The sequence below is a fragment of the Fragaria vesca genome, linkage group LG1 (genome assembly GCF_000184155.1).
Source record: "Fragaria vesca subsp. vesca linkage group LG1, FraVesHawaii_1.0, whole genome shotgun sequence".
NCBI classification, from domain to species: domain Eukaryota; kingdom Viridiplantae; phylum Streptophyta; class Magnoliopsida; order Rosales; family Rosaceae; genus Fragaria; species Fragaria vesca.
This window is the reverse complement of record NC_020491.1, coordinates 8428033-8440858: the sequence shown is the minus strand read 5'-3', so window position 1 is coordinate 8440858 and position 12826 is coordinate 8428033. Positions and strand designations below refer to the sequence as shown.

The 12826-nt window shown below is 39.4% G+C and overlaps 1 protein-coding gene across 1 annotated transcript; it reads left to right on the top strand.

The window, feature by feature from the left end:
• The first annotated feature begins 578 nt into the window (after positions 1-578).
• On the top strand, positions 579-11610 carry LOC101296906. Its single transcript, XM_004289035.1, has 11 exons — positions 579-1084; positions 1621-2725; positions 2828-3103; positions 3222-4007; positions 4118-4831; positions 4911-4989; positions 6613-7171; positions 7595-8690; positions 8791-9066; positions 9169-9957; positions 10037-11610. The coding sequence occupies exons 1-11, from the start codon at positions 579-581 to the stop codon at positions 11072-11074; spliced, it is 7224 nt and encodes a 2407-aa protein (XP_004289083.1). The 3' UTR covers positions 11075-11610.
• The last annotated feature ends 1216 nt before the right edge of the window (positions 11611-12826 follow it).

The following is a 12826-nucleotide window of genomic DNA, read 5'->3' as shown; positions in this document are numbered from 1 at the left end:
GCAGAAAGAGTAGGAGTCTCCAACAGCTCTAACGAGTTCAATAGATCATTGCATGGCAAACCATGTTGCCCAGAACCAATGAAAGAGACGGTGGCGGTTGATCAACTCATCTATCAAGACCCACCGTCTGACAACCAAGCTGAGCAGCTTCATTAGCTTCTCTGGGAATCCATTCCCAAACCAGGTCAGCGTATAACCCTTTCTTCCATTCCAATTCTTCTATGATCTCTGCTCCATAGACCAACACTTGCATTTTCCTTTCGAGTTAATCTGCAACTACATAAGTGGAAATGATTGATCGAGTACCAAATCAGTACAGTTCTGCTCACAGCAAGTGAGTAGTGACAAGTTTGATTCCCTCTCCCATTTGATCAAAAACAAAAAAGACAAAACAAAAAAACAAAACCGCCGTTTACTACAATACGTTTCAACAATGACTTTGATATCTTTGGCATCAATTGCTGTTTTATCTATGACATTGTTATCATCCATTTTTCATTTTATTCCTATATATTCTCTGATAATCGGTGTGTAAAGAGTGATCGAGTTTCTGAGTCCCAATTGTTGTACGTGAACCCATGGCGTCAAAATACCACCTGAGAGCTTCCACATCTTCTGCTTCAGCTTCGAAATGGAAGTACGACGTGTTTTTGAGTTTCCGGGGTGAAGATACCCGCAGGAACTTCACGGACCATTTATATGACAAACTGCAGTGGCGAGGAATCAAAACATTCAGGGACGACACAGAGCTTGAAAGAGGTACAACTCTTTCTTCGAAGCTGTTGGCTTCAATTGAACAGTCAAGGTTTGCAGTTGTTGTTCTTTCGCGAAACTATGCTTCTTCCACTTGGTGCTTGGTTGAGCTTGTCAAGATTGTTGAATGCATGGGAAAGACGGGGACTATTCTGCCAATCTTTTATGAGGTGGATCCCTCTGATGTGAGACATCAGAGAGGGAGCTTTGCCGAGGCCTTTGCTGAACATGAAGAGAAGTTTTATGGGGAAGACTTGAAGAAGGTGCGAGAGTGGAGAGATGCTTTAACAACAGTGGCCAATCAATCTGGATGGGATTCCAAGGATTATAGGTAACTAGCATTGTACTTGTTTGAACCTACATATGCATCCACTGTATTTCTGAGTTACGATTTGAACATATGAGATAGAGTTGCACACCAACCAGCTTGTAGTGGCTCGGTTCTCTTCCTTTGCTGGAAGGCAAAACTAGTCTTTATATGCAGTATTATGCTGCATAAAATGATCTACTCCAAGAATGTTGCAATTCGACAAATATTCGTTACCTGAACTATTCAAACTATTTCAAAGCGGTATATAACTATATATTATTCCCTTATTGTGCTTTGTTGGGGTTGTGTGGCTTATTGTTAATCAAGGACTATGAAAGTATGAATATAAGAGGTGATTAATTGGTGGACAATATCAATGTTATGTGTTAATGTGATAACACTAGGACTTAGTTAATTGTTCTCTATAGCGTTGGTCCATGTAATGCTTTGCCATAGATCAGGATTCAGGAGTTCAGCTATATACATAGTTCCTTAATTGATAGTTTCGTGTTCCAGCCCATTTATTGTTTTTTTTTTTTTTCCCTTTCTTCTTATAGGTATGAAACAAAGCTTATCAAAGAGATTGTGGAAGCACTATGGAAGAAAGTACATCCTACATTTGCATCATCAGAGTCCTCAGAGAATTTGGTTGGAATTGATTCCAAGCTGATGCGAATAAATTTTCTATTACAAACAAAAGCAAAGGATGTCTGCTTTCTAGGAATATGGGGTATGGGTGGGATAGGGAAGACAACCCTTGCTAGACTTCTTTATCAAAGAAATTCACATGATTTTGAAATTAGCATTTTTCTTCCTGATATCAGGCTGGTTTCCAGAACACACTGTCTAGTTCATCTACAACAAACTCTTCTATGCCAGATATTGAAGGAAAAAAACATTCAATTATGGGATTTTGATGATGGAATGGCCAAGATAAAGAGCTGTTTTTTTAATAAAAAGGTTCTTCTAGTTCTTGATGATGTGGATCAATTAGACCAACTGGAAAACTTGGCCGGAGAAGAAAACTGGTTTGGTTCAGGAAGCCTAGTTATTGTTACAACAAGAGATCAACGTATACTAGTTTCGCATGGTATAGAATTACAATATCAAAGCAAGGGATTGAATGAGCAGGAAGCTCTTCAGCTCTTTAGTTGGAAAGCCTTTAAGAAAGATTATCCTGAAGAAGGTTATAGGGAACTGTCTAAGAGTATATTGGATTATGCCAGAGGCCTTCCATTAGCTCTAAAGATTCTAGGATCTTTTCTGTATAAGAGAGATCGAGGTGATTGGGAAAGTGCAGTAGCCAAGCTAAAGAAAGATCCTATTGATCAGGCACTCTTTAAAGCGCTCAGAATAAGTTATGATGGTTTAGATGAGATGAGCAAACAAGTTTTTCTTGATGTTGCATGTTTCCTCAAGGGGTATGACAAAGAGCGAGTAATTCAAATACTAGATAGCTCTTTTGGCTTTGACACTCGTATCGTGATAAGTGTTCTAATTGAGAAATCTCTGTTAACCCTTTTTGACAACCGTGTGGATATGCATGATCTGATTCAAGAAATGGGAAGGGAAATTGTCCGTTTGGAGTCTGAGCAGGAGCCTGGCCAACGCAGTCAGTTGTGGCATCGTGACGACGTTTTTCATGTACTAAAAAAGAATACGGTAAGAGGTTATGCAGAAGTACCAAGCTTGCATTAAGTATAAGTTTCTTTAACACTGAGTTTTACTATTATGGAATTAACTCCTCTTATTCTCAATTGATAGGGAACAGAAGCAATTAGAAGCATAGCCATATGCTTGCCTAAAGTGGAGGAGTTAGCTTGGAATCCAAAAGCCTTTTCTAAGATGTCTAAACTGAAGTTTCTCAAAATGCAAAATTTGGTTTTATGTCAAGGCCCTGAATATCTTCCTGATTCCATAAGGGTTCTTGAATGGACTTCGTATCCGTCAAAATCTCTTCCACCAAATTTTCAGCCAGTGGAACTTATTGAGATTATTCTGCATCAGAGCAAAATTGATCAGCTTTGGTATGGAATAAAGGTATATAAGTTCCCTTAATTATATTCAATTGTTGTGTTTATTTGATTATGGAATAGAATGTTTTGGAAGTTAATTGATCTACTGTACCATAATAATGATTTGCATGTTTAATTCACAGTACTTGGAGAAGCTGACAATTATGGATCTTAGTTACTCCGAGAACTTGAGAATGACCCCAGATTTCACAGGTATGCCAAACCTTGAGAGGCTGGTTCTTGAGGGTTGTACAAATTTAGTTGACATTCATCCATCAATCATATCTCTCAGAAGACTTAAAATTTTAAATTTTAAGAACTGCCAGAGTATCCAAAGGTTTCCTGGTGAACTAGCAACGGATTCTCTTGAATTGATTGATCTTTCTGGCTGCTCAAAAGTCGATATACTTCGAAAATCTGTCAGACAGATGCAAAAGTTATCAAAATTCTGTTGTAGTGAAATTGGCATGCAAGAGTTTGAAGTATCATGTCATTCAGTCAGTCCTCACCGGCTGAGTCTGGTATTGGCTTCTTTTAAACATTTATGTTCTCTGAAGGGATTATATCTCAGTGGCTGCAAATTTGGTGAAGTAGATATTCCCAATGATATTGGTTGTTTGTCCTCGTTAGAAAACTTGGATCTTAGTGTCAACAATTTTGTCAGCCTTCCTGCCAGCATTAGTCAGCTTTCTAAGCTGAAGTATTTGAACTTGGATGATTGCAAAAGGCTCGAAGAATTGCCAGACCTTCCATTATTTAGTGGTACATCTCATGTGACCGCAGACAACTGTATATCCTTGAAAAAGTTTCCAAATCTACCAGACTTGTGGAGATTATCGAAACTATCCTTTAAGTTTATCAACTGCTGTAGCCTTGAAGATGGAGGCAGTTGTTATATAATACGTTCAATTCTACAGCAGTTTCTTCAGGTCTCTCTCTCTCTCTCTCTCTCTCTCTCTCTCTCTCTCTCTCTCTCTCTCTCACACACACACACATTTAGTTGTTTGATACGATCGTTTATGAACTTTGTATGTTGCAGGAACCCCCTCCTTTTTTTGAGATGTTCAGTATAATAATTCCTGGAAATGATATTCCTTGCTGGTTCAAACATCGGATCATGGAAGATATGGTACCAAATTGTTCTTCACCAAGTAGTAAGTGTATCGGATTTGCTCTATGTGTTATTTTTGAAGAAAACCCTGGTGTCCTTGGTGAAGATAATGATTTAGAAGCTCATGCAAACACAGCTTCGTCTTGTTGGAAGTCCGGTGTTTCTAAACCCGCCGGCCTCAGTTTTGATTTAAACCCAGTTGTTAAGTCGGATCACCTTTGTTTATTCCTTTTGCCTTCAAAACATTACCTTGAAAACATTGGTTTTCTCTTGGAAACCACATGTGCTAAAAGAAGCAACGCATGCTTGAAGGTGAAGGGGTGTGGTGTTCGTGCTCTGTACAAGCAAGACCTGAAAGAGCTCGAAGAACTCAACTTAATAATGAATCGATGCACTAGAATTTGTGACAATAAGTTGGTTCTTATGATGAACAGACTCCCTCTTTCTGAGGCGTTTAGTTTTGTAGTTTCTGGAAATGACATTCCCGAGTGTTTTGAAACTAGTGTGGAGCGAAACTGGGTGAACATAGACCGACCTTGTAATTCATGTAGTAGTACATGGATGGGGTTTGCTTTGTGTGTTCTCTTTGGAGCTGAAGAAAACTCGGGTTCCCTTTGTGAAGATGGTGACTTAGAACCTCATGTACACAAAATTTCATGTCGTTGGATGCTCTCCTATGGCTCCCTTGTTTTGAAACTAGAACAAGTTGTTCAATTATCAGATCAGCTCTGTGTATTCTTCGTTCCTCGGGATAAATGTCTGCATACATGGAGATGGTTTACCTTCTCATTCAGAACCAGGTGTGCTAAGAGGAACGCATGCCTGAAGGTGAAAGGGTGTGGGGTGCTTAGAATGTACGAGGCTACGAGAAAGGCTTAAAAAGGGCAACATAAGAAGGTGAAGAACTGAGCTCGTCAACAAAATGATGCTGTTTAGTTAAGGTGAGTATCCTTCTCTGTTATAACCTTTGCTAGTTATACCTATATTTTCACCTGCAAATCCCAACACCTTGAATTAGTAACTATTTGATTAAGTGTTTATGTTGTCAGAGTGAATTTTATTTGTTCTTCTAAATCTTGGTGATTTGTGTTGTGTCGTGACGACTGCAGGTCATCAAGAAGTTGACATCAATGATAGCAGGTCATTTTTAGGTCAAGAATTCAGAGAGAAGAGTTGCTGCGAGCTCAAGAACTGAACTCAACTACAGCTGAGTCACCCTCAACTGCAACATTCTTGACGCTAAGGGGTAGCTAGTGTCATTGAAAATGCAGTTTTTTTTTGTTTGTTCTTGGTTTGGAGTCAAAATACAAGTTACACAGTTTTGTTTATCCCTGTAGGTAACGAATTGTGGATTGAGTTATGTTTCCTTTTATCTTAGTAATCAATTGTTGATACCCGAAAAATCACGCGATTCATTAGCATGTCGACTAGCATAAAACATGCAAATAAACAAACAATTAATTTATGTTCATGCCCATAACGCGTCAAACAAGCATACCCTAGATGTGGGTCCCAACCATATCCACGCAATTTTGAGGCTTGCAAATATGGGTGTCGTGTGGAAGGGTACGGAAACGTAAAATAGTCATTTTAGGCCCGAAATTCAAAACCAAGAATCTAATCAATGAGATTGGGTAATCCCTTCCTCAAAACCCAAAGCCCAAAATCTATATGAAGATTCCCCGCAGCAGCCAAATACACAAAGAGAGGTAACCAAAAGTACGAGAGCTACTTTTAAACCAATGAAGAAGCACCTTCCTCTCTCTTAAAGAATGAGCTCACGGCACCCACCATTTTCTTGTCTATCTCGTTTATCGGAGAAATATTGGAGGTATGGTTGTGGTATGCAAGTATGGTTGTATCTGAAGGATACATAGGTGTTGTGGCCTCCCAGATCCAAGAATACATGGATGTTGTGGTCTCCTTCCAGGTTTACCTTTTACAGTTTATATATAACTTGTATATGTTACCTTACTAGTATAATTGAGAGTGTTGTTGTATTAGAGGTCAGTAGCATGGTGGCATGTTGCAGGTCTCCTAAAACAGCATGGTGTTTTTAGTCTTAATGTCATAGCTGTGGTGTCTTGTTATTTTAGGTTAGTTTTGTGTGTGTAAGAGATGTATAAGTGATAAAATGTCTTTCTTACCCGATTTTTTTTATATATAGTTTAAGTTAGTAACATAGTTCATTATTAAAAAGAAATATCAGAAAAGCTTCGTTTTGTGTTTGGTTTTTCCACGTCAGTGGTTCACAAAGTCAAAAGTCATTTCTTTTCGTCCAAAGCCGCAGAGACACTGTAATTTCGTCGTATCCTCTCAACGTTGCTTTGTTTCCCTTTCAGATCTCCTTCCTCCCTATTTCTGTTGAACTTCTCTCCATCTTCCGTGCCACTAGCATTTCTTCCTATAACTGTAATCATCAGTAAGGAGCGGAATCGTAAGAGTTGTTCTGAACCACTTTCCGATGGCCTCGACTTACAACTTGAGAGCCTCCACGTCTTCTGCTTCATCACCATCATCATCTGGTCAGTGGAAATACGACGTGTTCTTGAGCTTCAGGGGTGAGGATACCCGCAAGAAGTTCACCGACCATTTATACGACAAATTGGAGTGGCGAGGAATCAAAACCTTCAGGGACAACCCAGACCTTGAAAGAGGTACAACTATCTCTCCGGAGCTCCTGTCTGCAATCGAACAATCAAGGTTTGCAGTGGTTGTTCTGTCGCCAAATTATGCTTCTTCCAAGTGGTGCTTGCTCGAACTCGCAAAGATCGTTCAATGCATGGGAAAGAGGGGGACTATTCTGCCGATCTTTTATGAGGTGGATCCCTCTGATGTACGACATCAGAGAGGCAGCTTTGGGGAGGCTTTTGCTGAGCACGATAAGAAGCTTTCTGGGGAAGACTGGAAGAAGATGCAAGAGTGGAGAGATGCTTTAACCAAAGTGGCTAATCTCTCTGGCTGGACCTCAAACGATTACAGGTAATTTTTATCAATATCAAGTGCTTGAATGTTCTATCATAGGCATGTGCACTCTATTTCGGATACGCTATTTGAAATTTGAACACATAAAATATAGTTCTGGACCGGCAACCTTAGCCTACTAGTATTACTTTCTCTTCACTTTGCTACACTGTACTGTGCTGCATATATATGGTGATTTTTGAAGAGTATCCAGGGATGGATCTCGAAGAGCATTATGATCGAGTTAGTTATTGCCTATTGGTTTGCTCGGTGAATTGGTCTATGTAGAACTTAAACTTGGTTGTTTCTTGTTCAATTTGGCGCTTCTCTGTAATTTGGTTCTTTGCAGAGGACTTTATATGATTCTATCCGTTTTTTGGTTGAAAGAGTGTATACATTTATAATCTTCCTTAAATATTATTTTCTTCTTTGATCTTATAGGTATGAAGTAGAACTTATCAAAGAGATTGTGGAAGCACTATGGCAGAAAGTTCATCCTACATTTGCCTCATCAGAATCCAAAGAGCATTTGGTCGGAATTGATTCGAAACTGATGGAAATTGATTTTCTTTTGGATACAAAAGCAAATGATGTTTGCTTTCTAGGAGTATGGGGTATGGGTGGGATCGGGAAGACCACCCTTGCTAAACTTGTTTATCCCAGAATTTCTCATCATTTTGAAGTCAGCATATTTCTTCCTGATGTCAGGCAGGTGTCTGCAGCACAAGGTCTAGTTCATCTACAAGAAAAACTCCTGTGCCATATTTTGAATGAAAAAAATATTCAAGTACAGGATGTTGATGATGGAGTGGCTAAGTTAAGGAGGTGTTTGTTTAATAAAAAGGTTCTTCTAGTTCTTGATGATGTGGATCAATCAGACCAACTGGAAAACTTGGCCGGAGGAAAAGACTGGTTTGGTTCAGGAAGCATGATTATTGTTACAACAAGAAACCAATATTTGCTAACATCGCATGGTATAGAGAAACAATATAAGAGCAGGGGACTAAATGAGGATGAAGCTCTTCAGTTCTTTAGCTGGAGAGCCTTTAAGAAGGACAAACCTGAAGAAGTTTATAGGGAACTGTCTCTGAGTATATTGGAATATGCCAGAGGCCTTCCATTAGCTCTTAAGATTTTGGGATCTTCTCTGTGGAAGAGAGATCAAGAGGATTGGGAAAGTACAGTGGCTATGCTAAGGAAAGCTCCTATTAATGATGATATCTTTAAAGTGCTCAGAATAAGTTATGACGGATTAGATGAGGTGTGCCAACAAGTTTTCCTCGATATTGTATGTTTCTTCAAGGGGAATGACAAAGAACGAGTAATTCAAATACTCAATTCTGCTTTCAGCTTCGACATTCGTATCAAAATAAATGTTTTGGTTGAGAAATCTTTGTTAACTACATATGACAACTGTGTGAACATGCATGATTTGATACAAGAAATGGGAGAGGAAATTATCCGTTCAGAGTCGGTTGGGAGATCCAGTCGGTTGTGGCTTCTTGACGACATCTTTCCTGTATTGAAACATAATTTGGTAAGAAGTTATCCACATATATGAAGCTTGGATAAAAATTATGATTCCTCTAATACAATTGAACTGGTTATTGAATTAACTCTTCTCTTATTCAAATTAGGGAACAGAAACAATCAGAAGCATAGCCTTACACTTGCCTAAATCGACAGAGTTAGCTTGGAATCCCAATGCTTTCTCGAAAATGTATGAACTAAAGTTTCTGAAAATGCAAAATTTAGTTCTCTGCCAAGGCCCTGATTGTCTTCCTGATACCCTAAGGTTTCTCGAATGGATTTCGTATCCATCAGAATCTCTTCCACCAAAATTTCAGCCCGTGGAACTTATTGAACTTATTCTGCATCATAGCAAAATTCATCAGCTTTGGGACGGGATAAAGGTTTATAATCTTCCTTGCATCCAATTTTTGTTTTAGTTTGATAATTTTATTTTTGGAACTAATTGATCACCATATTTTATTCTTTATTTATGTTTTCCACAGCACATGAAGAAGTTGATACATATTGATCTTAGTTACTCCGAGAACCTGGAAATGACCCCAGATTTCACAGGAATTCCGAATCTTGAGAGGCTGATTCTTGAAGGCTGCACAAATTTGGTTAAAATTCATCCATCAATTGTGTCTCTGAAAAAACTGAAACTTTTGAACTTCAAGAACTGCCGAAGTATTGAGAATCTTCCAGGTGAACTAGAAATGGATTCTCTTGAAATGATTGATCTTTCTGGCTGCTCAAAAGTAAATGTATTTCCACAATTTGTGTCACGGATGGAAAAGTTGTCAGAACTTTCTTTTGGTGGAATTGGTGTGCGAACTTCTGAAATACAGTGTGATTTAGCGGGTGCTGAACACTCACTGAGTCCAGTATTAGCTTCTTTAAAACATTTCTGTTGCTTGAAGAGATTAAATATCAATGACTGCAAACTCGGTGAAGGAGCAATTCCACGTGATATTGGTTGTTTGTCCTCCTTAGAGGACTTGGATCTCAGTGTTAACAATTTTGTCAGCCTTCCTGCAAGCATCATTATGCTATCGAAGCTTAAGAGTTTGAACTTGGAAGATTGCAAAAGGCTTCAACAGTTGCCACGCCTTCCATCATTTAGTGGCATATGTGATGTGAACGCTAGCAACTGTATATCCTTAAAAAAATTTCCAGATCCACCAAAGTTGTGCAGCTTATGGAAACTAACCTTTAACTTTATCAACTGCTGTAGCCTCAAGGATGGAGGCAGTTGTGATACAACACGTTCAATTCTACGGCGGTTCCTTCAGGTCTCTCTCTCTCTCACACACACACACACACACACACACACACACAGAGTTTTGTGACTGTATTGTTGGCGTGGTGCAGGAACCTCCTCCTTTTTTCGAGATGTTCAGTATTGTAATGCCTGCAAATAATATTCCCTGTTGGGCAGAAGGTCGAAGTATTGAACAGTCAGTGAGAGGGGCGGCACCAGGTTCTCGTAGAAGTAAGTGGATGGGGTTTGCTCTATGTGTTCTTTTTGGGGCTGAAGATGGGGCTGAAGAAAACCTGGGTGCCCTTGCTGAAGATCATGCAAACACAAGTTTGTGTTCATGGAAGCCTGGTCTCTTTGTACCCGCCAGTTTCAGTTTTAATCGAAACCAAGTTGTTACTTCAGATCACCTTTGTGTATTGCTTCTGCCTTCAAAACATTATCCAGCGAATACTGATTTTAAAGAACTCATCAACTCTCTGTTCCAAGGCAGCCCAGGCTTGAAGGTGAAGAAATGTGGTGTTCATACACTGTACAAGCAAAAAGTGGAAGAACTCGACTTGAGAATGAGGCGATACGAGGAATGTGCTTTTGATAGGTATGGGAGGTGTGACGGGGTGCAAGTGCAACCTGAGTTCAGTCGCATAATTTCTGGAAATCACATTCCTGTGTGGTTCAAAATTATAGGGAAGGGAGACTCAGTGATCCTAGAGCGGCCTTGTATCTCATGTTGTAGTACGTGGATGGGGGTTGCTTTATGTGTTCGTTTTGGAGCTGAAAAAATATGTGACGCTGCTGATGCAAGTGAACGTGCACGAAAAAGATGTCGCAAAGATTCACTCACAGAACTCCTAAACTATAATTTTGGCAAAGGATTACCATCTCAAGCACATGCCATTTGGTTTTATTGGAGCGCCTTCTCTCGCCGCATATACAGTATTGTAAGTTCATCAGATCACCTTTGTGTATTCTTTATTCCTGTTTATGAGTTTCTGGGTATACCAAAACGGGTCCAGTTTGAGTTAAAAAGCGACGCATGCTTGAAGGTGAAAGGGTACGGGGTCCGTTCTGTGTACAAGATTGACTTGCCCATGGATTTGGCGAACCAAAGTTTAGAAGATCAACTGCTCTGGTCAATAAACAATTGTTGATCTTCATGAAGCAGTCCATCTGATGAAGGTCCTGAGGACTGGCATCAAACGCAGTGCCCCATCTCATGAAGATCCTCAAGTTTGTACAAACCTAGATTTTGTGTTTAAATTACCATAAATCTCGGCTAATACCATTTGGTCTGGTTGTACTGCTGCTTACTTTGTAAGTAGACGATCCTGAACTTTCTGCTGTGCACTTGAACAATCATCTCCTGCTTCTTGTTCTCTCACTCAATTAGCAGTATACTGTACGGCAACTCTTCATTGTATTGTTGACATCAGAGATAGCAGATCAAGAGTTGAACGTAAACAGTTGCTGCTGATGAGACTTGTAGCCTGAGAAACTAACCAGAGACGACGCAACCTCAAATCCAACACTCTTGATATGCCACTCACTCTACAAGCTGGTATTTATTCTATATTTATCGGTTACTAATATCGGTTACTAATATGGATTACAGGTGCTGGCATTACAATTTTTAGCAGTACCTCATTATCATCATTGGTCTAAAGGATAAAATTCAGTAGGTGAATTTGTTAGCTACTCTTATCACTTTTTTTCCGATGTGAAATTAACTAATATAACATTGATGTCAACATTCATTAGCTAAAACTTCAGAAAGAAAGTTTGTATCTCCATGGGTCCAAGCTCCACAACAAGCGTTTGCATCAAATTTCGTATCCAAATCACACATCCAAGTCATGATCAACCTCCAAAGGTTTCAGAACATAAATGCATATCAATTTATTAATACCTTGTTTGCCAAGAAACAACCCAAAAGACGGATAACAGAAAAGCAAGAGACTTAGGCGCGCGTTTAGGGTAAACATTGAAGAGACGACCTAAACACACCGTTCCGCTCCTGTGCTTACTTAGCCACTCCAAGCACTTCCAGTAAAACTTTAGCAGGCATTCCTTGATATTCCTATCACTTTTAATTTTCTGGAAGAGAAAAGAGTCCAAAAAGCAAACCAATGAAAAGGATGATGATATAAGCAATGGGGACGTATGCTCTTCCTCCGAATGATTTGATAGTAGAGACTTTGAAGGTATAAGGATAGTTGGCAATCCTTTTTATCCTGCAAAACACCTTAAGATGCTGTTGTCTGATCAAGAACAAGTGGCACTAATATCCCTTATGGTTTCAGGTAAAACATGCATCTGCATATCACTGTTTTTCACAGAGGTTAGCAGCTTCGCTTGCTATCCTAGTACTGAGTCTTCTGCTGTCCTGAGTTTCAAAGTCTGTTATATTAGTATAATAAGTCTTTCAAATTCAAATGGACAACTGAGTTTGTGGGAAGTGCTTTAGCGCTCAAACCAATCAAAGGGTTGAGATCTTTTGTTATGCCAACCCGTGACCAAATGGTTTGATGCTCAAGGCTCCAGCTGGGATTTCATGATACGTTATCCTATGTATAGCTGGTCCCTGTATGGTTCAAAGACCAGTTGCTATCAGCTGTGTCAAGGTCCACTAATGGACTGAGTAAGAGGGTTTCAAACCTCTTTGCTCCCTGTTTTGAATCGTTCATGTTTTAGGAAAGGTGTCTTTGTCTTATTGAGGTTGCTTGTGTCAACTCTCCATCTGGTTACATCACTTTCAGTATGGGGAACCAAACACTTCTGTCCAAACCTTTCTGAAACATGTTGAGGTCAGCCTGCATCATCTTTGATGCCTTGTATGCCTATATATATCTATAGCTTTGGCTTTGCTCAGTGGTTGTGGAAAACTTCCTTATTGCGTTTTCTTT

Excerpts from the sequence above, each read along its gene's own strand:
- LOC101296906 (XM_004289035.1), top strand. The coding sequence starts at position 579 with ATGGCGTCAAAATACCACCTGAGAGCTTCCACATCTTCTGCTTCAGCT. Across the intron at positions 1,085-1,620 it reads TGGGATTCCAAGGATTATAG|GTATGAAACAAAGCTTATCA; the intron begins GTAACTAGCATT and ends TTCTTCTTATAG. Across the intron at positions 2,726-2,827 it reads ATGTACTAAAAAAGAATACG|GGAACAGAAGCAATTAGAAG; the intron begins GTAAGAGGTTAT and ends CTCAATTGATAG.